At 36.2% G+C, this 22589-nt stretch overlaps 11 protein-coding genes across 11 annotated transcripts; 6 read left to right on the forward strand and 5 right to left on the reverse strand.

The window, feature by feature from the left end:
- Window positions 1–2: 2 nt before the first annotated feature.
- On the forward strand, window positions 3–3067 carry FDP41_011887 (uncharacterized protein; the record flags this gene model as incomplete). The annotated part of the gene is made up of 4 exons (XM_044702345.1): window positions 3–185; window positions 299–604; window positions 659–975; window positions 1024–3067. The coding sequence occupies 4 exons, from the start codon at window positions 3–5 to the stop codon at window positions 3065–3067; spliced, it is 2850 nt and encodes a 949-aa protein (XP_044566739.1).
- Window positions 3068–3307: 240 nt separating this feature from the next.
- FDP41_011888 (uncharacterized protein) lies at window positions 3308–5308 on the forward strand (the record flags this gene model as incomplete). The annotated part of the gene is made up of 4 exons (XM_044702346.1): window positions 3308–4131; window positions 4191–4795; window positions 4861–4969; window positions 5026–5308. 4 exons carry the CDS (start codon window positions 3308–3310, stop codon window positions 5306–5308), a joined length of 1821 nt encoding a protein of 606 aa, XP_044566740.1.
- Window positions 5309–5578: 270 nt separating this feature from the next.
- FDP41_011889 (uncharacterized protein) lies at window positions 5579–7384 on the forward strand (the record flags this gene model as incomplete). The annotated part of the gene is made up of 3 exons (XM_044702347.1): window positions 5579–6140; window positions 6211–6794; window positions 6869–7384. 3 exons carry the CDS (start codon window positions 5579–5581, stop codon window positions 7382–7384), a joined length of 1662 nt encoding a protein of 553 aa, XP_044566741.1.
- A 28-nt stretch (window positions 7385–7412) lies between these two features.
- FDP41_011890 (uncharacterized protein) lies at window positions 7413–8305 on the reverse strand (the record flags this gene model as incomplete). Its single annotated transcript, XM_044702349.1, has 2 exons — window positions 7413–7773; window positions 7833–8305. 2 exons carry the CDS (start codon window positions 8303–8305, stop codon window positions 7413–7415), a joined length of 834 nt encoding a protein of 277 aa, XP_044566742.1.
- A 167-nt stretch (window positions 8306–8472) lies between these two features.
- On the forward strand, window positions 8473–11871 carry FDP41_011891 (Peroxin 1 (Pex1), putative; the record flags this gene model as incomplete). The annotated part of the gene is made up of 1 exon (XM_044702350.1): window positions 8473–11871. One exon carries the CDS (start codon window positions 8473–8475, stop codon window positions 11869–11871), a length of 3399 nt encoding a protein of 1132 aa, XP_044566743.1.
- A 178-nt stretch (window positions 11872–12049) lies between these two features.
- Window positions 12050–12913, reverse strand: FDP41_011892 (uncharacterized protein; the record flags this gene model as incomplete). The annotated part of the gene is made up of 1 exon (XM_044702351.1): window positions 12050–12913. The coding sequence occupies one exon, from the start codon at window positions 12911–12913 to the stop codon at window positions 12050–12052; it is 864 nt and encodes a 287-aa protein (XP_044566744.1).
- Window positions 12914–13374: 461 nt separating this feature from the next.
- On the forward strand, window positions 13375–14640 carry FDP41_011893 (uncharacterized protein; the record flags this gene model as incomplete). The annotated part of the gene is made up of 2 exons (XM_044702352.1): window positions 13375–14134; window positions 14207–14640. 2 exons carry the CDS (start codon window positions 13375–13377, stop codon window positions 14638–14640), a joined length of 1194 nt encoding a protein of 397 aa, XP_044566745.1.
- Window positions 14641–14702: 62 nt separating this feature from the next.
- Window positions 14703–18175, reverse strand: FDP41_011894 (uncharacterized protein; the record flags this gene model as incomplete). The annotated part of the gene is made up of 2 exons (XM_044702353.1): window positions 14703–17843; window positions 17972–18175. The coding sequence occupies 2 exons, from the start codon at window positions 18173–18175 to the stop codon at window positions 14703–14705; spliced, it is 3345 nt and encodes a 1114-aa protein (XP_044566746.1).
- Window positions 18176–18442: 267 nt separating this feature from the next.
- FDP41_011895 (uncharacterized protein) lies at window positions 18443–19410 on the forward strand (the record flags this gene model as incomplete). The annotated part of the gene is made up of 2 exons (XM_044702354.1): window positions 18443–19065; window positions 19116–19410. The coding sequence occupies 2 exons, from the start codon at window positions 18443–18445 to the stop codon at window positions 19408–19410; spliced, it is 918 nt and encodes a 305-aa protein (XP_044566747.1).
- A 119-nt stretch (window positions 19411–19529) lies between these two features.
- On the reverse strand, window positions 19530–19938 carry FDP41_011896 (uncharacterized protein; the record flags this gene model as incomplete). The annotated part of the gene is made up of 2 exons (XM_044702355.1): window positions 19530–19841; window positions 19924–19938. 2 exons carry the CDS (start codon window positions 19936–19938, stop codon window positions 19530–19532), a joined length of 327 nt encoding a protein of 108 aa, XP_044566748.1.
- Window positions 19939–20840: 902 nt separating this feature from the next.
- Window positions 20841–22520, reverse strand: FDP41_011897 (uncharacterized protein; the record flags this gene model as incomplete). Its single annotated transcript, XM_044702356.1, has 1 exon — window positions 20841–22520. The coding sequence occupies one exon, from the start codon at window positions 22518–22520 to the stop codon at window positions 20841–20843; it is 1680 nt and encodes a 559-aa protein (XP_044566749.1).
- Window positions 22521–22589: the final 69 nt, after the last annotated feature.

Genomic DNA, 22589 nt, shown 5'->3' on the forward strand with positions numbered 1-22589 from the left:
AAATGAACGAAGAAAAGAAGGCCGAACTTCGTGCCAAAAACGAGCAGGCCTTGAAGGGGAAGAGGCCCGATGCTTCTTTCTTTAAATCATTAGATTCTTCAATTAAAAAGAATAGTGCATTTGTGAAGAAGATAAAAACTCTCTCTGAATTACAACCGGATCAAAAGGGGTCATTATTGCCGGATGTAAGTTTTATTACCGAAATGTATGATCATCACAGCGATGAATTAATTCATAATTATTTCATATGTGGATTCTACAAATTGCAATCAATCGATGCCATCATCGGATTCTGTAGATTCAAAAACTAAATCTTCGTCGGTTCATCAGCGAAATTGTACAAGGATTTTGTGAAATGCCACTAAAGCCGGAAGACATTGACTATGTTGTAGACATTGCTTCCGCTCTCCATCAATTGTATGCAGAGTTCTCGGAATCATTCATTTCTTCAATCGTTAAATCATGCGCCACTCAAAACAAGGATACTGATAAGAAGGAATTAAATGTTGCAAGACTATCTGTAGTATTGATGATTGTAACTAAATTATTTATTACTAGGATGCATGATAATTTTGCAACCATCAACAACGTGTTGAAGGGTCTGGTAAGTTGGATTATTAATGCACAGATTGAAAGAGGTTGATTATCGAAATTCAAGATTCAAATGCACAAAAAAACATCACAAACCGGAATTTTAATGCCATTCCTTACTGAGTTTCAACACGACTTTCTAATTGGAAAGCCGTATGATCCATCAAAATGCGATATTACGGAACAAGAACACAAACAAATCAATGAGTTGTTTATGCAATTCTTCGATTCTCTGTGTGATAGATTAAGATCAAAACAAAAAGAGATTGGTGACGAAGAGATATCGGGAGAGAAAAAATCTTCTTTGGACGAAAACACTGAAAATTTAGATAAGGAAAAGAAAAAGCTCAAACAATGGAAAAAACATTATGATGTTGCAAAGGAGTAGGTACAATATTTTACGTATATTAATTTTAATTTACCATTTAAAAGGGTTGCCGATATCTTGAATGCTAAAATACCGGACGACATTGAAGAGGCATTGCAAAAGGTTGAAGATATGACAGCTAAAAACGAACAATTAGAAAAGAAAGACGTTTCCACTGAGAATATCGATCAATTTGTTAATGAAAGAACTCGCCAATTTTATGAAATAATTCCAGATCTAAATCAATTAATGCAAGAAAAGAATGAATTGGAGAATATTGTCTCTATTGACGATTTACTTGATAAGCTTCCAAAAAGGCCACCAATCGATAAGGTTGCAACTACATTAGCCGTTAGATATTTGAATCAGAAGACAAACAGAACAAAGCTCGTCAAAAAGATGTTTAGCGTCAATAGAACAAGTTTAGAGTTGTTACCATATTATGGAAGACTTGTAGCTATTTTGAACCTAACCTACAAAGATATTGGCAAGTCATTGGTGCAATTATTAGAAGAAGAGTTTAACAAGTTGTTTGAGGAACAAGACCAAATTAAGATTGAGACAAAGGTTAAAAATATTAGATTCTTGGGAGAGTTAATTTTATTCAAGATTTGTCCCGAGGAGACTGGTATTGAGTTTTTCAAGAAGTGCCTTTCACAGTTTCATCATCACAACATAGATGTTGCATGCCATTTTTTGGAAGTATGTGGAAGATATCTCTATGCCAAGCCTACAACTCATCTTACTATGGTTGAATTGGTTTCAAAAATGATGAGAATCAAAGATGTTAAGGTCTTGGATGTCAAGTACAATACCATGATTGACAATGCATATTACAATACTGTCATTAATGAGCAAGAAGCTGAAAAACAAAGAACAGTTTATGGTGAAGATGATGAGCTTACACAATATGTGTTACATCTGCTCTTGTCAGAATTGAACAAGTATAACATCAATACTGTCCTGAAACAGCTAAGAAAACTGCCGTATGACAATTTTGAAGTCATCAAGAACATTGTTAAAAGTTTACTCTCCCATATTAGAGAGTGTGCTTACGGAACTATTCACTTGATGGCTAGTGTTCTGGGCGGACTTTCGAGATATCATGAAGAAATTGGAGTTGTAATCATTGATTTTCTCATAGAACAGATTAGATATTCATTGCAACAGGAATATTTGGATTATATCGAACTGGGAATTAATCAAAATGCGGATTACTTTGCTTCTAGAATGAAATCCGAACAAAAGAGATTGATTGACATCAAATTCTTGGGAGAATTTTATAACTATCAGCTCATCGATATCAACGTAATTATGGATGTGTTGTACATGTTGATACTGTATCCAACTCCTCTTGAGCCAGCCAAACAAGACACTTTTAGATTGAGACTTATTTGTACACTGTTAGACACTTGTGGTCCATACCTAGAAACTGCTGCTGACAGAAAAAAAGTCGATCGTTTCCTTTTGTATTTACAAAGATATGTACTTAGTAAGCAATATAGATTGCCAGTAGACTTGGAAAACATGTTGGCGGACACTCTCGACAATGTGAAACCAAAGCTCAAGTGGCCAAAGAGTCTGAAAGACGTGAATGACAAAATTGAAGCGATTGAGCAAAAGAAACCAATTCCACTTCCTGGGCAAGGAACGCCAACAGATCTTCTTGCATTATGGCCCATTAGTGACAATGATCAACCAGGCGAGCTTGGAGAAGACGAAGAGGTTGAAGAAATGAAACAACTCGAAGAAACAGACTTACCTTCTTGCAATGGAAACAAATCAGTAGAAACAAACGATAAAGAGGCTGAAGAGCTTGACCATGAGCTCATGGAATTGGTCAATGAGAGTATTAAGGAAAGAAAGTTCATCACTAACAACACTATCATGAAACTTGGCACCAATATTCCAAAACCTCAAGAAATGCTCAAACAATCAGCAAACACTCCAACCAATTTACCTCAAACACAAAGAATTACCTTGCTCTCTAAACAAGGAAGAAGTAACAAGGCTCACGAATTATTTGTTGGAAACTTTGCTAAGGTCATGAAGAAAGATTCAGTCACATCTCAGCCACCTTCTTCCCCCAACAGTACCAACAACGAGTAGACGTGTTAGTGATTCGTGGGATTGTGAAATTACAACTGATATCATCAGGAATGGACATCATCTCGTTAATGGTACAAGCAAGAACTTCACGGTACTCGAGTAGTCGTCTTGAAAACTGAGATGGCTGTCAGCCAATATTGATTAATAATATTTGAATGAATAAAAACTAATGACATTTCAATTCCATCTTCGAACATGCCGCCATTTTCTGTTAAAATTTCAAATTTTTTCAAAAAAAAAATGAAAAATGTTGAACCCGTCACATCACAAGAGCCAACAGGCAAATATTTGCATCAACTTCTTCGGAAATTGAATTATGGTGACTTGGAAAAGTATCCATCATCAAAGGTTGAAAATTATAATCTTCCTGTTGATCCGAGCGTATTGGACTGGGTTTTTCATTGCAACAACGATTCAACAAAGTTCATTTGCAAAGTTTGTGATTCCATCTCTCAAAATTACAAGAATAGCATCCTCACAGAGAGTGAAATATCGGAATATGAAGATTTGGAGAGGTATGGCACAGTATTACTCGGAAACGAATTGGATCAAGCATTAGAATTGGGAAGTTTATATTACAAGAGCAAAGATGATGTTGATATTGAAGAATTGGAAAAACAACTAGAAGAATTAAATGATGAATTGGATACTCTAGAAAATAGTTTGGAGAAAAGGAAAGTACAACGAGATAAATTAGAACAACATTTTGGCACACTCAAGAAAAGAGGTTCTAGAAATGAGCCACTCGAAAAAAAATCATCCATTCTTCAATCAATTCAAACACGAAATTCTGAATTTAACAAATCACTTTTGAATACCAAACAAAATGTCGATGAGTTTGTAAAGATCATGACTAGCTCAGAATCTAGCACAAACTTGTTAGCAAGTTCTGATTTGACATCAATTATTGAGGGAGATACAGAGCTTAAGAAGGAGATTGAACATTTAATCCATCGATACTATGAAGAGATGGAATCTCACCAGCAACTCGAACAAGAGGATGTTAATAATACTGAAAACGAGCAAAGCAAACAATCCAAAGAACTCAAACGATTAGCATCCATGTAAGTTTTTTTTCATTTCACTCTCCCTAGTTTCATGTACGAAATGCGTCAATTTGTAGATACAAAATCACAGAAGAACAGTACTTGACAGCCCTTGTGACGAATAGAAAATATCAAGCTGCTCTAGAATGTGTGAAAAATCAAAAAGACCACATTCAAACATACCAACACTTTGATGCTACTACCTTAATAGAGAATATTGACAAAACCTCAAAACAAATATCCTCCATCAAGGATATAGTAATTCAATATATCAATGTAGATATCCCATTACTTGTCAAAGATTTGACCGAGCTTCATTCAATACGTGTCATTGATGGAGACTATTCTTTGAAAATTGAATCTGAAAAGAAGAGGAACGAAAAGTTAGATTACATCTTACAACATATTTTGAGAAGATTAACTTGTGCGGATTTGTTGAAAGAAGCTTTCAGTTTGGAATACAAAAATATTTATGACAATTACTTGTTAATTACATGCATCATTATTGAGCTGAATGAGATTCTCACCAAGTATGAAAAGCGATTGCATCATTACCAACGATTACACGAGTTGTACACTATTGACCAGCAACAAGAAGACGATCAGCATGATATCCTCCATCCAATCTTTGCTGATTTAAACATTTTACTGTCCAACGATCATGAAACATTTATTTCTAATTGTAAGTCTGTTTGTGATCACCATGACCGAAACGACCATTCCTAATTATACTATTTATTCAAACAGCATACCTAAAAACAAAAAGCTTATCACACATTTTGTTGACCTCTCTCATCGAAAATAGAAAAGAAGTAAGCACTCTCAAACAACAGTTGGATGAACTTATTGATAATGTGTAAGTTTTTGTCATAACAACTTATTTAGAACCCTCTATATTACCACATCTCAAAGTGTGCAAAGAAACGAAAAACTTGAACATTGTCTTTTCCATACCAAGCTTTCCTTCCTCAAAGAGAATGAGGAATCACAATCGATGCTTCCAACTCCAATGCTCATTCCCAAAGAAGTTATTGAACAAATGCAATCTCTCAAGATTCAAACTGACGAGTTGAGCATTCTCATGAAACAGGTATTGGAAGAACAATCACAGAAACAACATTTATTGCAATCGGATGAATTTATTCAAAATGAACGAAGTCTTTCGAAATTCACAGATCTCCTCAAACACGAGTAGATTAAACGAACGACACACATTGATGTCTGACTGAATTGATTTGGCTCCCATCAATCCTTCCCCAATTTGTGCCATTGTACAATTTTGTCATACATGTGTTCATCACTTCCTTTTGTTTCCCTTCAAAAAAATTGTCACAACCTCAACGTTGTACCTACTACCGGTGATCACCTTTTGACAAACTACAACAACAACAACACTCGGAGTGTGACTTGTCATTCAACCTTGAGTTCATTCTTCAATCAACAACAACAACATCATTGAATCATCATGGAAGACCTAAAAGATTCCACACTAACACCAGCATCACCGTATGAAAATTCACATTCTCCAACGTGCTTTGTCGATGAATACGACGAAATTGATGATTTCAATAATGTAAATCATGACGAAGATCATCATCATGAACCTCCTCCTGTGATTACTGCCTTTTCCTTTTCTCCAAAAATACAAAAACCATGTGTGATCTTTGATCCGAATCCAATTTGTGATAAAAAAGAAGACCAAGCTCGCGTCACAGTGGCAACAAAACTGAACGATCCTGTTGAATCATCTGATGCATTGATCCACAATAACAACAACAACATTAATACTCATCAAGAAACTCCCACAATGATTGTGACTGAGAATGATCATTCACAACACGCAAATGTCAACCATGTCGACAATGAAAGTTTTTCATCACACGATGCACTGAATCAAAAATTGAAATATCATGATTTTTTGATTGTTGAATTGGGAGAAGACTATGGATTTATGAAAATGGCATTACCAAGAGAACGATATGAACCAGTGTATGAAAATGTGAGAACTGGAAAGATTCATGTGTTAGGTAGGTTTACATGTTGAATGTTGTTGTTCATGACACACATTTTGTGGTATGAAATTTAAACATTTGAAAGGAAAGGGAGCCTTTGGAATTGTTATTGCATGTTATGACAAACAAAATAACAACGCAAAGGTTGCTGTAAAGAAATGTATTAATGCACTCAATGTGGTTCCTTGGAATATTATTCGAGAAGTTGAATGTATGAAACATTTGAGAGGTCATCGGAATGTCATTGAACTGATTGATGTGTATATTGAATATAATTCATTTGACAAGGAATCGTCTGATATTTATATTGTGACAGAATTGTGTGAAAAAACCTTGTGGGAATATTTAAACGAAAAAACATTTCCTCAAACTCCATTGTACGAACATGAAGTCAAAAACTTTATGAGTCAATTACTGTCATGCTGTGTATATATGCACAGTGCATCTATTATTCACAGAGATATCAAACCAGAGAATTTGCTCATGAAAGGAGAAATTCTGAAATTAATTGATTGGGGAAGTGCAACCATGTGCAAAGAACAACAGACGGTCGAACATTTGGAATCAGTTTATGTTGTTACAAAATGTTATCGACCACCAGAAGTGGTGTTGACATCGGAAGAACAATCACCTGCCATTGATGTGTGGTCCATTGGATGTGTTTTTGCAGTAAGTTTTAGAGAGTCAAACTTGATTGAATTGTTGATTCATATTCACGTTTTATTCGTCATGACGATACACAGGAATTATTATTTCTACTGGAAGATCCTCCCTCAAGACAACCCTTATTCTATGTGAAAAATCCTGGTGTGGTGGGAACGAGAGAGCACTTGATGAAAATTGTTGCAATATGTGGCAAACCTTCACCTCAGGATATGCTTGGTTCTCTGAAAGGAAAAGAATACTTTCAAACGTTGCTCAACAAGACCAATCAACCAAAAATTCCTTTGGACGCAATTTTTGCAAATGCCTCTCCTGAAGCTCTTGATTTATTAAGCAAATTACTGACATTTAATCCTGCAAAGAGAATTACTCCTGAAGTAGCATTGAGACATCCATACCTGAAAGGAAATCGATACATTGATACCAATAATTGTGATGAAGAGTTTCAAATTAAGCTCTTGTTGGATAATATCACGATTGTAGATCGCAAAGAATCTGATCGTTGGAAGCTGCCACAATGGAAGAAATGTTTCAAAGAGTTGCTTGTCGAGTGGGGTAATGAATTAGCTCCAATTAATAAAACAGAGGACAACTGAATTGTCATCTATTCTCATCGAACTAAAATTAAGCAAACAAAACAAGGTGCATCAATTCTTGTTTGTGCTTTTTCTCGAAATCTGCTATTAATTGAGTAATATCGTTTTCCCAATCGTTGCTATCATTTAAATGTTTCACGAATTCTGCAATTGTTTTAGCATTTCTCTCAGCTTCTTTATGGTTATCAATAACTTCGAGGTTTATCACGTGTATTGGTCTGTCGTAATAAATATTATTTGATACAATACTGTCAATAACCGCTTCAAACACTCTGAGTTCAAAAGTAACTACAACATCAAAATGCTTGGTATTTTCTTGCCACTTTTCTGGAGCTGGCTTGATTTGAGCATTTCTTGTTAACATTTTTAACAATCCATTGTTTGTATAACTGTGTAAAATTACAAGTATAAGTGGTCATCAGAACATTAATTAATTTTGATAACTTACAATTCCTCATCTTGTTGTTTCAAATCGTCAAACATTCTTTGGTATGGTGTACCAAAGTCATAAATATTCGGAGTATCTCTTGTTTTACCAGGCAACTTGACAGATGAACCTGTACCAAAGCTACTCACAGTCATTCCATACTTCTTTGAAAGCAAATAGTGAGCAGACATGGATCTGTTTTGATTAGAGGCACAAACTACAGCAAGACTCAGTTTTTGTTGTGCTACCTGATTTGTTCCGGTCGTATTAGTTGTTGAATCTTGTTGTTGTGAGTTTGATTGTGAATCTCTGTCGTAATATCCACCCACTCCTCCCTCATTTCTATCATAATATCCATCATCCTGTAAATTTCTACCACTACCACCTCGGTTATCATTGTAAGGGCCCCTTCCTCCGTGTGGCTGGCGATGACCACCTCTCTGATGATGATGAAATCCTCCACCACGTCCTCCCGATCGATACTCGTTGTTCATTTTTTTTTTATTTTGTGGAGAGACTTGCTTTCATCATCGTACGAGTTGGACAACAAAGCCACATCATCCAATATAAACTACGATTTTAAAGGACAAGTCATTCAGAATAACAAGACAGAGTTGAAGATGATGATGAGATGAGGATAATGCCATTGTTTCTAAAAAAAATGTCCCAAAGTGAATATTTATTCCGAGTGTTCTTTACTCACACCAAAGATTGTTTTATTCAATTACCAGAGCAATTGATTGTAAATAATCCAGAATTTAATGAAAAGACCAGTGAGTCTGTTCATGTATTTAGAATTATCGGAAAGTCATCTCCACAATATATTGCTTGGAGTTGGCATACACATAAACTCGGAGCTGATAACATTGGGATTCCTTCAACATTGGCGAATTGTTTGCAAATTCAAGAAGATGATACACTTCGGATACAGCAATTAACCAACGTTCCTGTTTGTGAGAAGGTATTTGTGAGACCAGCAACGGTAGATGATTCAGAAATTTTAGAATTTAACCAGAGCAGCATTGAAGAGGATTTGCTGTCCCAAGTTAGAATTGTTCATAAGAATATGAGTTTTCCATTATATGTGAATAACAATATTATTATAACTTTGAACGTTTATCAATGTGGATCGAATGAGAATGATGACAATGTTTATATCATCAATAGAGGAACTGAATTTATTGTGGAAACAAGAACTCAGTTTGAAGAGACAAAAACCGAAAAAAAGTTTCATTATGTTAAAGCGAAATTAGAAAAGGTATCTAGCGTTTGTGATAAAATTGACAGTAATGGCAAATCATTCGACGAGTCTCATGATGATGATAGATTTGTCTACATTACTGAAGATATTGCTTCCGAAATTGGACTTGAAAATGGCGACATAGTTCAAATATTACACTTAATTTTCATTCGAAAAAACATTGTTAAAGATGACACTCAACAACAAACTCAAGAAGAACCTAAAAATGCACTCGAGGCAATGAAAGAGTTTGAAGAAAAGAAGGAGAGAAGAGTAATTTATGCTAGAGCCATAGTTTTGAACAAATCACTTACCGAAAATCTCTGCTATATACCAACTGTTTTTGCCGGTAAACATCTCACTTGGATGCTAGGCGCAATAGAGCATGCAACAGTGTTTTTGAGATACATCGAAGAACCCATGTATCCTAACCATGCACATACCATTTATGTGAGACCTTTATGGAATCATACATTCACTAATGAGGACCAAATAATGTCTCTAAACATGGCTAACAACCCTCTAATAATTGACTCGTTTGCAGAATGGATCAAACAACGCAAAACTAGTTCCATTCTCACTGTTCCTTCATTGATATTTGGTCAACGAAATGTAATTGAACTACCTCGATTTGGAAAAGTCATACTCAGTATTAATGAAAACATTATCATTCCATCAAAAGCACAAGAAGACGAAGACGAAATTCCGACATTTTCCGAGTTTGTTGGCAAGTCTTCAGTAGAAAACATGTACTTATTAACAGGAGACGAACCTACATACAATGTTTTTCCAATAGAAGAACCTATTCGATTGGAGCACCGACATTCCATTTATTCACACATTCCTGACATTGTTGAAATTACTGAGATTAACGAGCAAATGGAAATGATGCTCAATCGTCTCAAAGTTGAGTTTTCATCTCAGGCAATACCATATAAGACTCGCTTAAACCTGTCTCCTCGATCACACTGTAATGTGATAATCTCTGGTACTGTTGGTAGTGGAAAAACATACTATGCAAAATCATTGGCTCGCCATTGCAACGTTTATACTGTTTATATTTCATGTGGATCAATTGCTGGTGATAGAGTTGACACATTGAGTGCCAAACTGAACAGCTATGCCCAAGAAGCAATGATTAATTCTCCTTCGATCATTATTTTCGATGACATTGAAACAATCTGTCCTCTTGAGCAAGATGAAGTTTTCCCAGATATTAATGTAAGAGTGGTGGCATCGACAGTTATTGAAATTTTGAACGCTCTTTCTGCATTTAGCACCAGTCACGAAAAACGAGTGAACGTAATAATGGCATGCAAATCTTTAGAAGAAACACACAGCATTATTCAAAATAGCAGACTCTTTGAACATAACTTTTTACTGAGTGTTCCAAACAGAGAGCAACGTAAAAAGATTTTCAAACGATTTTTAGAGTTTGTTCCAGATCCTTCCCTGATAGGCCAGGAAGAGGTTTTTAACTTTTCCATGTACCACATCTCTGAACAAACTCTGGAATATATCGTTGACAAAACAGAAAATTACTCACCTGTTGATGTTAGAAATATTTTGGAGAAGATGATTAACGTCAAGTTGCAAGGAATGATCGAAAGAGGTCTTTTTGAACATTTAAATTCTAATATGGAGTTGACAATTCAAGATTTCCTCAATGCATCCAAAGACTTTATCACACACTCAACAGAAGGAATTAAATTAACAAAGAGCACTACTTCCTTCTCAGATATTGGAGGCCTAAAAGAAGTGAAAAATATTCTCACAGAGACTTTTATCTTCCCCACCAAATATGCTTCCTTATTTGAAAATGCTCCAATCAAGTTAAGATCTGGTCTTTTAATTTATGGTCCTCCTGGATGTGGTAAGACCTTCCTCGCGAGTGCTGTTGCTAAAGAATGTGGACTTAATTTCATTTCGATCAAGGGCCCAGAGTTGTTAAACAAATATATTGGTGCGAGTGAACAAGCTGTTAGAGATGTTTTCATGCAAGCGGCATCAGCTAAACCGTGCATTATTTTCTTTGACGAATTTGATTCAATTGCAGCTCAGAGAGGACACGATAATACAGGTGTTACAGATCGAGTGGTGAATCAATTTTTATGCCAATTGGATGGAGTTGAATCAAGATCAGGAGTGTATGTATTGGCTGCCACTTCTAGACCTGATCTTATTGATGCAGCCTTGTTGAGACCTGGTCGTCTTGATAAGTCTGTATGCTGTGACCTTCCTTCTGAACAAGAACGAGAAGAAATCTTGCAGGTCATTAGCCGCAAGCAGACAAATATTACATTAAGTGAAGATGTGAGCTTTAAAGAATTGGCAACACTTACTCCCAACTATACAGGGGCAGACTTACAGGCCCTATTTTTCTCTGCCACGTTAATTGCGTTCAGAGATCACTCTCATCAAGATGCCAACGCAAAGAAGAAGGATGTTCTTTTTTCTAACTCTGATAACGATTTTTTCACGCTTCTCAATACCAACAAAAGTGATGCAAAGAAAGGAAAGACCTCCCAAAATGTTGCATCTGTTGTGAGTGACGAATTGAGCCAACAAATGAAACATATTCAGTCGAGTCTAAGAAAATTTGCAAATCAAGAACAGGAAACAAAGAAGATAGATTCACACGCCGACGTGGTCCGTATCAATAGGGAACATTTTATGGAATCTCTTTCAACAAGTAGAGCCTCATTGAGTCAGGACGATATTGACAGATTTGACTACATTTATTCGAGTTTTAGAGGTCAATCTGATGAAGATTACATCAAAAAGTTACTTAATCAACAAAAACGAGTAACTTTAGCTTAATAAATTCCTTAATATCCTGTTGCTTTATTTTGTAATGGATGTCATTCGAGTGTCAGGACACGTTCGTACACAAAGTTCTTGTGTCATGCTTCACCATCACGTGTGTTAAAACCACCATCTTTAAAGTCATGATATTTTGTTAACCTTAATTTGCCAATGAATAGCCATATCCTTAAAATTATGTGACGACGGTAAAAACTAAATTTCCGAAATAATGGACAATACGTCCGTTATTCTCATTCCTTAAATTCTCATCTCCCTTTCCAGTTATCAAGATAGTTTGTCCACTTTTCATTCCAGGTTCAATCTTCACCTTAATTATTTCTCCACAAATGACATGTCTTGCTCCTTGGCACTTGCCACAGTCAATTGTATCATGATGGTTGCAACATTCGTCACAAACAACTCTTCTATTGATCATGAACTTTTTTCTTTTTCCAGCAATTAAATCTTCTGGAGTACACTTGACTGTGTGCATAATATCCATATTTGTATCAAATTCTTTACACACAACATTGCGATTTGATTTTAGTGTAAAGTTCGAATCGTATTGCTTCCTCTTTACAGGATCCATGAGCACACTATAGGCTTCGTGAATGATTCTGAATGTAGATTCACCATTTGGATTTAAATCAGGATGATACTTCCGAGATAGTGTTCGATAGGCCGATTTAATTTCCTTATCACTAGAATGAACAGATACTCCGAGAACATCATACAATGTTGTTGAAATATTCTTCTCATGACATGTAGAAGAATTATTTGAAGAAGCAGTCTGAGGTCTACTACTAGTACCTGTAGCATCACTACGACTATTGCTCTTTGAATGAGGAGCCTTTAGTCTCTCGGAACTTGTTGTTGTTCTGGAAGAAGAGGATGTTGCTGATGAACCACTACTACTATTGGCACTCGTTGTTGGTGTGGTTGTTGCAGAACTGGTAGCCTTGGAAAGAGGAGGTACCACACAACCATTCATCCCCACAAACAAGTATCTCTTTGGAGAGGTTGCAGCAACACAGGAAGAAAAGGCTCTTGAATTCATCATGAAATGTTTTAATAATGATGATACAATAATTATTTGTGAGTTTGAAGGATTCAATAGAACAACTATTGAATTATTATTGTGAATTATTATTGTGGATTGACTTCGAAAAAGGAGTGGTGTTGTTCTCTCTTTCGCAATTTTTTCACTCACACAAAATCTTTCTGCTTCCTCTCTCTTCCATAGGTGTTGAGAATGAACATTTTGATTGAATGTTGGATTGGCCTAAAAAAGGAAATTTCGGAGTTTTTTTTATAAATGTAAAGGATGGATTGTTTAGAAAATTTGAATCTGGTTGAAAGTGTTTGCGAGTGTGTAAAGAGCCATCGGAATGCATTCACCCTCGAGTATTATTTTCTGTGTGGGAGAAAATCCATAAATTGGTGGTGATGATGATCGAGAGAAAACACACATGAAGATATAAATGGATTCAACTAATTTATCATCATTGATTAAAAAAAATGAGTAAAAACTCGAATGTTGTGGTTCTCATGAATCATCATGACTCGTTTCGGAGGAGAAGGATCGGTTATATGGAAATTTCCTCCTATTCCATGTTGTTGATGTCCTTGTATTTTTATTATAATATTTATATTCATAACGATGGACTATCTGTCGAGGGATCGGAATTACAACCATCAACAACTTTATCTGCAAATCCATCATCATCACCAATTTCTAATTATAATATTGCAGATTTCTTGCTAGACGTGGGTATGGTGTTTGGTCCAACCATAGGTTATATTGACCAAATCCGAATTATGATCCGAGATAAAACATCTAACGGATTTTCGAGGCTGTCCTGTCTCATTCTTCTCAGCTCCTCATTGTTGAGAGTGTACTTTTGGTATTTGAAACAATTCTCAATTGTTATGCTTTTTCAATCCCTTGTAATGATTGTATGTCAGTCAATACTCTTATTTGTGGCAGTGCATTATGGAAAAGAAGAGAAAAAAGCTGAGGAAAAAAACGCCAATCGTGACACAAGCAACTTATTGGTGGAGCCTGAAAATCCAAATGACTTTACATATCTCATCAAGATTGACAGAAACAGGTTTTTAGAGGAGTTTTGGCAATGGGATGAACCAGCATATTATGTTTGGACAGTTCTATTCTTCATGATGTGTGTTGGAGTTATATCCCTATTTTTCTATCCAATTTTTCCAGTCGCATATACTGAGCTACTCGGATTATTATCTGTGATGATAGAAGCATCATTAGGTACGTAATGGCAGCTCATTATTGTTATGTTATAATTTCATCGTGACAATTTGACCATTCTATTGAAAACAGCTATTCCTCAAGTGTTTACCAATTTCAAAAGAGGCTCCGTTGAAGGGCTCTCCCTAATACTTGTGGCCACATTTGTGATTGGAGACACTCTGAAAACAGCTTATTTCGTGGCTAAACAGCTTCCTTATCAATTTGTGATTTGTGGAGCATTCCAATTATTTGTAGATATGATCATGGTCATTCAAATTATTTATTACAACCTCATTTCATCAAGAAATAATATGATAGAATTATCATCCAATGAATCTCACCATGAGGTTTCAGAATCATCGGCTATAATATCAGAAGCAACAACTTCAGATCATGAAGAGGATGAGACAGACTTGGAACAAGGTGCATCAGACAAAGTCGTTGGCACATCAAATGAGACAAAGGGTGAATCTGAGATTAACGCGTCTCCTCAGTCAATTGAACTCAAATCAGCAGACAATTAATTGAATTCTACATTCAATAATATCACATATCACATTCTTAATTAAATTCTTTAAGCTTTCCATTATTTCTTGTAAGTTGAGTTGCTTCTGAATAATAGTCCTGTGGCAGGAGCGTTGTTCTCGATATTACCTTTATCTAGAGGAGGAAGCTTGGAACTTGTTGGAACTTGTCCTGGCTTCTTTTGTGTTGTTGACGTTGGTTGCATGTTAGGTGGTGTTTGCTTTGCTGCTAATGGATTAATAACTCCAATATTCGGTTGTCTACCAAATGTTTTGTTGTAAATTTCTTCCTTATTCACCAACTCCATTTTGTAGTATTTCATATCTCGAATTGTCTTTTGAAGAAGAGCTTCCTTTTCAGCTAAACCTTGTTGAAGAACCTTAATTGTTTCAATATCTTCTGGTCTACTCTCTCTATTTTGATATTTAAATTCCCATTCTCTGATCTTTTGCTCTAAATTGGCACTTCTTTCTTCCATGAGTGTTTGGCTTCTGCTGAACTCGAGTTGCAAACTTTGAGTTTCCTTAATATTTTCTTCAATAATGTCGTTAATTTTTCGTTTGTATTCCTCTATCAATTGTTTTTCTCTCTTCTTGGACTCTTCTGTCATTTGATTTTGCATTTCATTAAAATCTTTGAGAGACTTCCGAACATAATCGTCGAACTCTGCCTGTTTTTTGTCTAATTTATCTAGATATTGAGCCCTTTCTGCTAGGAATTTGTTCTTCAAGGACTCTTCTGACTCGTACAACTTTTCATTATAGGACTTGATGAGCTCTTCCATTTTCAGCTTGTTTTCTTTTGTTAAATTTTCAATGGATTGTTGTTCTCTTTGTTTGGCTTTGTCTAGCTCCTGTTGGTGCTTTCCTTCCATATTCTGAATATTTTGTTTGTGATCTTCTCGTAACTTGTCCATTTGTCGCGCTAAATCTTGTTCTCTTCCAATCCCTTCTTGTATTTGGGATTTCAATTGTTGTATGTCACCCAATCTCTGTTGAATTTCATTTTCTCTGTTTTTAATTTCTCTGTGAAGGTCAGTTATCGTAGCTTCATATGATTCAATTAGAGCTTGTTTTTCCATTTCTTTTTGTCTTTCAAGAGCCTGTAACGACTCAATTTTATCCAACTCGCTCTTCTCCATCGAATTGTTGTGGTTGGAAAGCATTAGTTGGATGTCTTCAGTCTTTCGTAAAATTTCTGCCTCAAGATCAGATATTTTCTTTTGGAGAGTGGAAATTTCTTTTTGCAACTGATCTACCTTTGCTTGCCATAGTTTCTCCACGAGCTCCTTCTCATTTTGGCCATTCTCTTGTAATTCTTTGATCAATCGCTTTTTCTCACCGTCAAATAACTCTGTTAATTCAGTTCGTAGGTTTTTTAACTCGTCAGAAAGCCTTTTGTCAAATTGATTTTCCAAGTTAAATTTAAGTTCTGACATTTCCTTCGCTTTGTTGTTTGCAGCTATTCTTAACTCTTCCTTTCCTTTTTCTATCGTTAATGCTAGCCTATTTTCTAGATCCCTGATTTCTTTTTGAAGAGTTTCCACTCTCAGTTTTTCGTCAAGAACTTTTTGCGTTAAGAGCTCTAATTTTTGATTAAGCTGAGCTTCACGTTTTCCAGCTTCTTGCAGTTTGGAATGAAGATCCTCCAAGGAAGTGTTGCTATCACGAGACATTTGTTGTATCTGCGTTTTTAAATTAGCTATTTCTAAGTCACGCTCGTCGATGATATCTGTCATATCCTTTTTCAATTGCTTGTAATTGTTTTGAGAGCTGATAGCAAGCTCTTCGATTTGCTTTTGAATTTGGCTCAGTTCTTGTTTTGATTTTGCTGAAAGTTCCTCATATTCCCTCTTTTTCTGCTCAATCGCCGACTGCAGTTGTTTTCTCTCAGCGTCAAATTCAGCCATCAATTTTTGTTTCAGTTCGAGTAGCTGTTGACTTGAACTCTTGTTTATGTTACTCAAGGACTCTTCTTGATCTTTTTTGATAAGTTGTATCTTATCCTCGTACATCTTTTTCAGTTTTTCGAGCTCTTCTGAGAATTTCTTTTCCATAAAGCTTTTTTCATTCTTGTGTTCAATTTTCATGTTTTCAATGTCATGCATCAGCACATGCTCCTTCTTTTTCAAGTCAGATATTATCTTTTCTTTGTCATTTAACTGAGAATGCAGGCTTGTTATCAGTTTGTCTTTCTCGTCGATGGATAAGGCGTTTTGTGTTAAAGATTGTCTCAGCGAGTTTAGTTGTTGTTCGAGTGATTTTGCTTCAGTTTGTTTGGTTTTGAGTTGCTTTTCCAAATCCTCTACTTGAGTGAGAAGAGCAGATTGTGACATTCCATGAGAATCCTTTGCATCTTGCAACAGTTTTTTGAGGTCTGTCACCTCTTGCTCCCATGCTTTGATATCTTCATCCTTCTTGTTGAGATCCAATCTTAAAGACAATATCGTTGAATTTAGACTCTCTATTTGCGTTTCTAAATGCTGTTTTGCTTTTGACAGCCGTTGAATCATATCATCTTTATCCTGTACATCACGCGTGAGTTGACTAACTTTTCCATTGAGCCCTGCTTCAGTTTGCCTCAAAGATTCTAGCTCTTTGTTCAGTCTTGCAATTATTTCATTTGTAGAGGAAAGTCGTATGTCAAATTCTTCTCGTTGTTGTTCAAGTGCTTTTTTTCGTTTTTGGGCTTCCTCTTCTAGCAAGGCTGCAATTCTAGTTTTTTCATCAGATTTCATTTTCTCGACTCGCTCATTGAATTGTTTTTCCAATTCTGCTCGTAATTGTTCTTGCTCGTTGAGCATTCTAGTGAGCATATCGTTGTACTTTTTGTTATAAGTTTGTACTAATTCTTCCACTTCTTTGTTGTGTTGAAGTCTCATATCGGCGTCACCCTTATTTTTGTTTTTTTCAAGCTCCTCCGTGAGAGTTGTAAACCTAGTGAGTCGTTGATTGAACTCGTCTTTGGCATTCTGAAGAGTCCTCGTCAGATCTTTGACTTTTTCTTCATACTCTCTTTTAAGAATTTCCTCTCTCTCTTTAGCTTTTCGTTTGAACTCCTCAAATTCGTCCATCGCCTTTTGTCGTTCTTGATTATGTTTTGTGGTGAGTGTCTTTACGATGTCTGTAATTTTGGTGTCATTATTCTTTTTTTCAATTTGATCCCGAAACATGGCCAGTTTTGCTGTTGTGTCTCTAATAATCTAGTGGTCGAAAAGTATTACGTGTTGAATTTAAAAGTTATCGGAATAGTAAAAGTTATATCAATAAAATCAAATCCATAATAGTTAATGTTTAGATCATCAATAATAATATTCAGAAAGATCCATACATCTTCAATCTCGGATTCATACGCATCCGCCAAAGAGTTTAATTGAAATTCATGATCATCATTTTTTGTATTCAAATGATAAATAACTTTAGTAAGTTGAGCAATCTTCTTGCTCATCTTGTGATGAAAATCGGGAAAACCATTTGCAATCTTATTCGCGCTGACGTTATTTACAGCCCCCGACGATGTCTTTGAGGATTTCATCATGAATTTTTATTGAGATGGCGTTACAGTTTTTGGCGGCAAATTTTTCAATTCTGCTCTCGCGGGGTTTTGTTCGTGCGCGAAAGCAGCCCCTTGCGCCTTATTCCTATTGGGACAAAACAGCACAGGCATGTAAGAGTGTTCAAGATCGACTATTTCAAAATTAGCCAATACATATTTTTCCGATATATTATTAATAATCTATAACACAAAAGGTGCAAATTTCCACTTCTCTTTCTTTAAAGTGGCCGCCAAAAGGAGAAAAAAATGCACCCACATTACTTCCCTTTAATCTTGTCCTTCGATCATATCTTGATCAGCACCAAATCATTACTATGGTTGTCATCAATAGTGGGAGAAGTGGACATTTCATTATTTCATGTGCTTTATATCGTTAAAATGTTGTGGTATGTCCATGCAGCTTTTGTTGCTTATGAACATCGATCCGAAGCAAGAAACCTGCGACATCATATCATGCTGTTTTTAATATTCTTTTTTGTATCATCGGAAGGTGGAGGCGCAATTGTTGAATTAGTTCTTGGCATGAAAAACTCTTTTATCGGAAGTAATTATAAATTTGCTACTTCTCTCATTGTGTGGGTTCTCTGTCATGAGCTATTATTCACATCGAGAAGACAAAAACAGCTATTTTGCTCATATTTTGAAAAAGGTTTCTCAAAATATCCTTTGGAAATTTTGAACCAATTTCGTTTAGGACTAGGATTATGTGTGGAATGCATTAGTTATGATATTTATTTGCGAAGAAAAAGATTTGGGGGATTTCAGCCTGAAGACTATCACTACAAGTATATATTCTTTGCAAATCCTTTCGAATTTATTGGTCATCTCATCAGTGTGCTTTTATTAGTGATGATATCCATGACAATAAGGTAAGTTTGATGTCACAATGCATGAATGGCTGACATTAATATTCGTTCAGCTGCTTTTTGGCTCCCTATTTTGCAGAAAAATACATCAAGCAACAAAAGACATCTCTGAAATCAGTGATTGAACGATTCAGCCCAGATACAGTGTTTTACATCAAGCTTTGCTTCTATGCGTCAATCATTTTAATCACATGCCAAGATTTTCTTGTGGCAAGTCACACGGTCAATATTGCCGGTGTGTTTGAAATTCCTATTATACATTTAATCCAATTGTCTGTGGTGCTATTTTTCATCTTATATCCCATTCTAGTGAACGATTTGGGATGGTTCTCAAAATCAAAATTTTAAGCTTTTTATTTCCAATCAATCAATTCAATATCTCAAAATTATAGGCTTTTTATTGCCTAACGAGATTGTAATTTGTTTAATAATGTTATTGCCATGATGACCACAGAGAAATACACAATTTATTGCTTCCATTCCATTGCTTTGTTAATTTGATAATAGCTGGACAAAGCACCCAAAACAATGAGTGTGAGAGGAATGGTCTTGTTGGTTGCTTTGAAATAACGACTTACACCAGCTCCGAGCAATGCAATAGAGGAAGCACTCGCAAGTACATGACCTTCAAAATGCTTTTGTTGCGAGATGAGATAAGAGGAGAGAGCAAAGGCGCTTCCGAGAGCAAGTCCTGCAATCAAAGAAGGTTTGGATCGTTTGTTGTAGTAAGCTGCTACTCCACCAACTGAGAGGAGAAGAGCCATGGTGTTGGATATGTGCTATCAATATGTGAGTAGAGAGGGATGATGATGATTCGGTCAAAAATTGAGAAAATTAAATTTTGGTGCACCAAAAGCCTACCTGTGATCCTGTCATGGTCGAATGTGTGTTGTGGGTGTTTGGATTTTTTTGTTCTGGAAGTGCGAAGAAAGGTTTGTCCTCTTTATTTTTGCGAGCAAAATTGGAGAATGGTTGAGAGAAACGACCTTCTTTCTCTCTTGTTTCTTCATGTGAGATCATTTTCGAAGATTGATTGTATCAGTATACTGATGAGTAGTATGATGATGTTTGAGGATTTTCTTCTCCTGAACGTTTGAAGAAGACGAATTTTTAAGGGAATATTTTAAGCAACATTTAAAATTAAAAGGAGTCTGTGGAATCCAATGATCTCCTTCTCTATCAAGAAAAGAGGATGGACATGAACACTGCCATAAAGGAATTTCCAATGATCTTGGATTTATTCGGAGAAAACAAATACGAGATTGATGTACAACGGACAGAATATGTGCATGAAAATGATAGAAATACGAAACTTACATTGGATAGAGTCACATACTCAGACGATACTTCCTTCGTTGTGTTGTCTCTAACTTGCGATGTTGAGACAGAACATTGTAACCAAAGCTCTATTCAAAACATTTATCCTTGCAGAAGCAAAATGGTTGAGTTTTTTTACCACAACAAGCGTGATTGATATGACCATTTACTCCTAAATGGAAGTGTGAGAAGAATGGACTATAAATCCATGAGTATTGCAGAATTTGAGAAAGGAAGTGAGATAGCTGAACGCTATAAGAAGGAAGCTGAAGAAGTGGTAAAAAAACTGATGGAAGAAAATGCAAAGTTAGACGAACCTGAATATTCTGATAAATACATTAGTTTCGTGAAGAGAAATATTTTGAAATATGGTTGTCGTGTTGTTTGTGATGGAGAAGATGATGAATATGATGAATAAATTGTAACATCTTCCATGTTTCTGCCTCATGAACAAAGTTTTATTACAATTGCTCGTCACAAACCAAATCATAGCACGGATCCAATCCACGCACATGGTGAGATTCGTGATGATGAACAGTAGTGATTTCATGTTGTTGTGATTGTAGACTACAGTGAGCTTGGGAAGATGCATGCAATGACTGATCTTCATTCATTGCCTCCTGATTCTGATGTTCTTGCTCACGTTGAAAGAAGGTGTACAAAATTCTGGCACAAATAGCGACTTGCTCTAAGGTATACCCAACATGTTCTTCCATATCGATGGTCCAGTAGTGAGTCAGAACTTCATCAAACAATTCTGTTGAGGACTCTGACTGTTGATTCAATCGATAAGAGTTCACACTTGGCTGGTATTGATTTTCAAACATGATTTGGCCAGAATCAAAAGGAGCGTCGTATTGGTGATAAAGAAAGAGGCCCAAAAGAAGAGACGAAAGAGCCATCAAACTTGGGTAATTAAGCATGGTGATCCACATGGAAATGTATGTATGTTCAAAATGATGCTCTAAATGACATGGTACAATGATGTTGAAGTGTCTCTTTAGCTGCTCCAAAGAATCATTGGATTGCCTTATGGAAAGAGTTCCCAACAGTGATGCATCCATTACCATCGACGAATATTGTTTAACAGTTTCCTTGAATGTGACGAAATGAACGTCCTCCTCATCTTTCATCGAGGAGTCATCTTCATAGAGACCATTTCGGTTTCTGTTATCTGTTAGCATGGTTTCCAAAAAATCGATGGAGGGAGTGTCTTCAAGTTCCCATTCCAGTAAATCCAATACGAAAATTTCCATTTGTTGAAACTCTTGCTTGGTGTACATGTGGCAACAATACTGAATCAGATTGTCGAGTTTAAGCTTGGAGTCTCCATAGGTTTCGTCTCTCTTCGTAGCGATCCACAGACAGCATGCAGCTAAGAGCTGTAAGTATTGCTTGATGTTGAAGAGGCCTTCACGGGCATGATGATTTTCAGAAGTTGCAGAGCCTCCCACAACTCGGTTCTCAGAGTACAATTTATACATGCACAAATCCATGTAGAATGTTGCAACATGAACTGTTCGTTGTAGAATGGAGACAGCATACTGAATCTCAAAGAACCAATCGCAAACTACACTCCTATATCTTCTCATGTAGCTTGAATTGATCAGTTGTTGATAGACTGCACTAGTTTTCCTTGTTCTTGATTGATTCTGTTTGGAATGTAAGGCATCGAAATCCTCTCCCCACAGTACAAGCTGTTTCGTGGGCTTTGAAATTTGAAGGCTTGCATATCTTTCATAGAGTGGAGGAGAAGACAATACATCTTCGAAATTCGTTCTTAGAGGGGAAACATTGACGGAACATTGGGAAAGCGTTCGTTCCCGGAACAATGATGATGGCACAGAATCGGAGGAAGCATAGGAGCCATCGACTGAGGATGGAGATTGTTGCTGATCGTTGAGATATTGTTGATGACTTCTTACAGTAGAAGCATCCGATATGGATTCATCATCCTTATAGCTTGGCTGTTGAGCTTCTTGGCCATAGAAATATTTCGAAGGAGTGTTGTATTGAGTTTGTTGTTGTTGTTGTTCGTAATGATGAGAGTGTGGTCGAGAGTGTGCAGACAGTAAGGGAGATGAATTGGATCTTACACCTTGTGCACAATGGAATTCGGGAGTTCTTCTTGGAATATTCATCTTGTTATGGTCGTATAGATAAAGGTGGTTAATAAGGATTTGTCTGATTGCAATAGAGGGCAGAGAAGA

This window comes from Naegleria fowleri (assembly GCF_008403515.1).
Source record: "Naegleria fowleri strain ATCC 30894 chromosome Unknown tig12, whole genome shotgun sequence".
Classification (NCBI taxonomy): Eukaryota; Heterolobosea; class Eutetramitea; order Acrasida; family Naegleriidae; genus Naegleria; species Naegleria fowleri.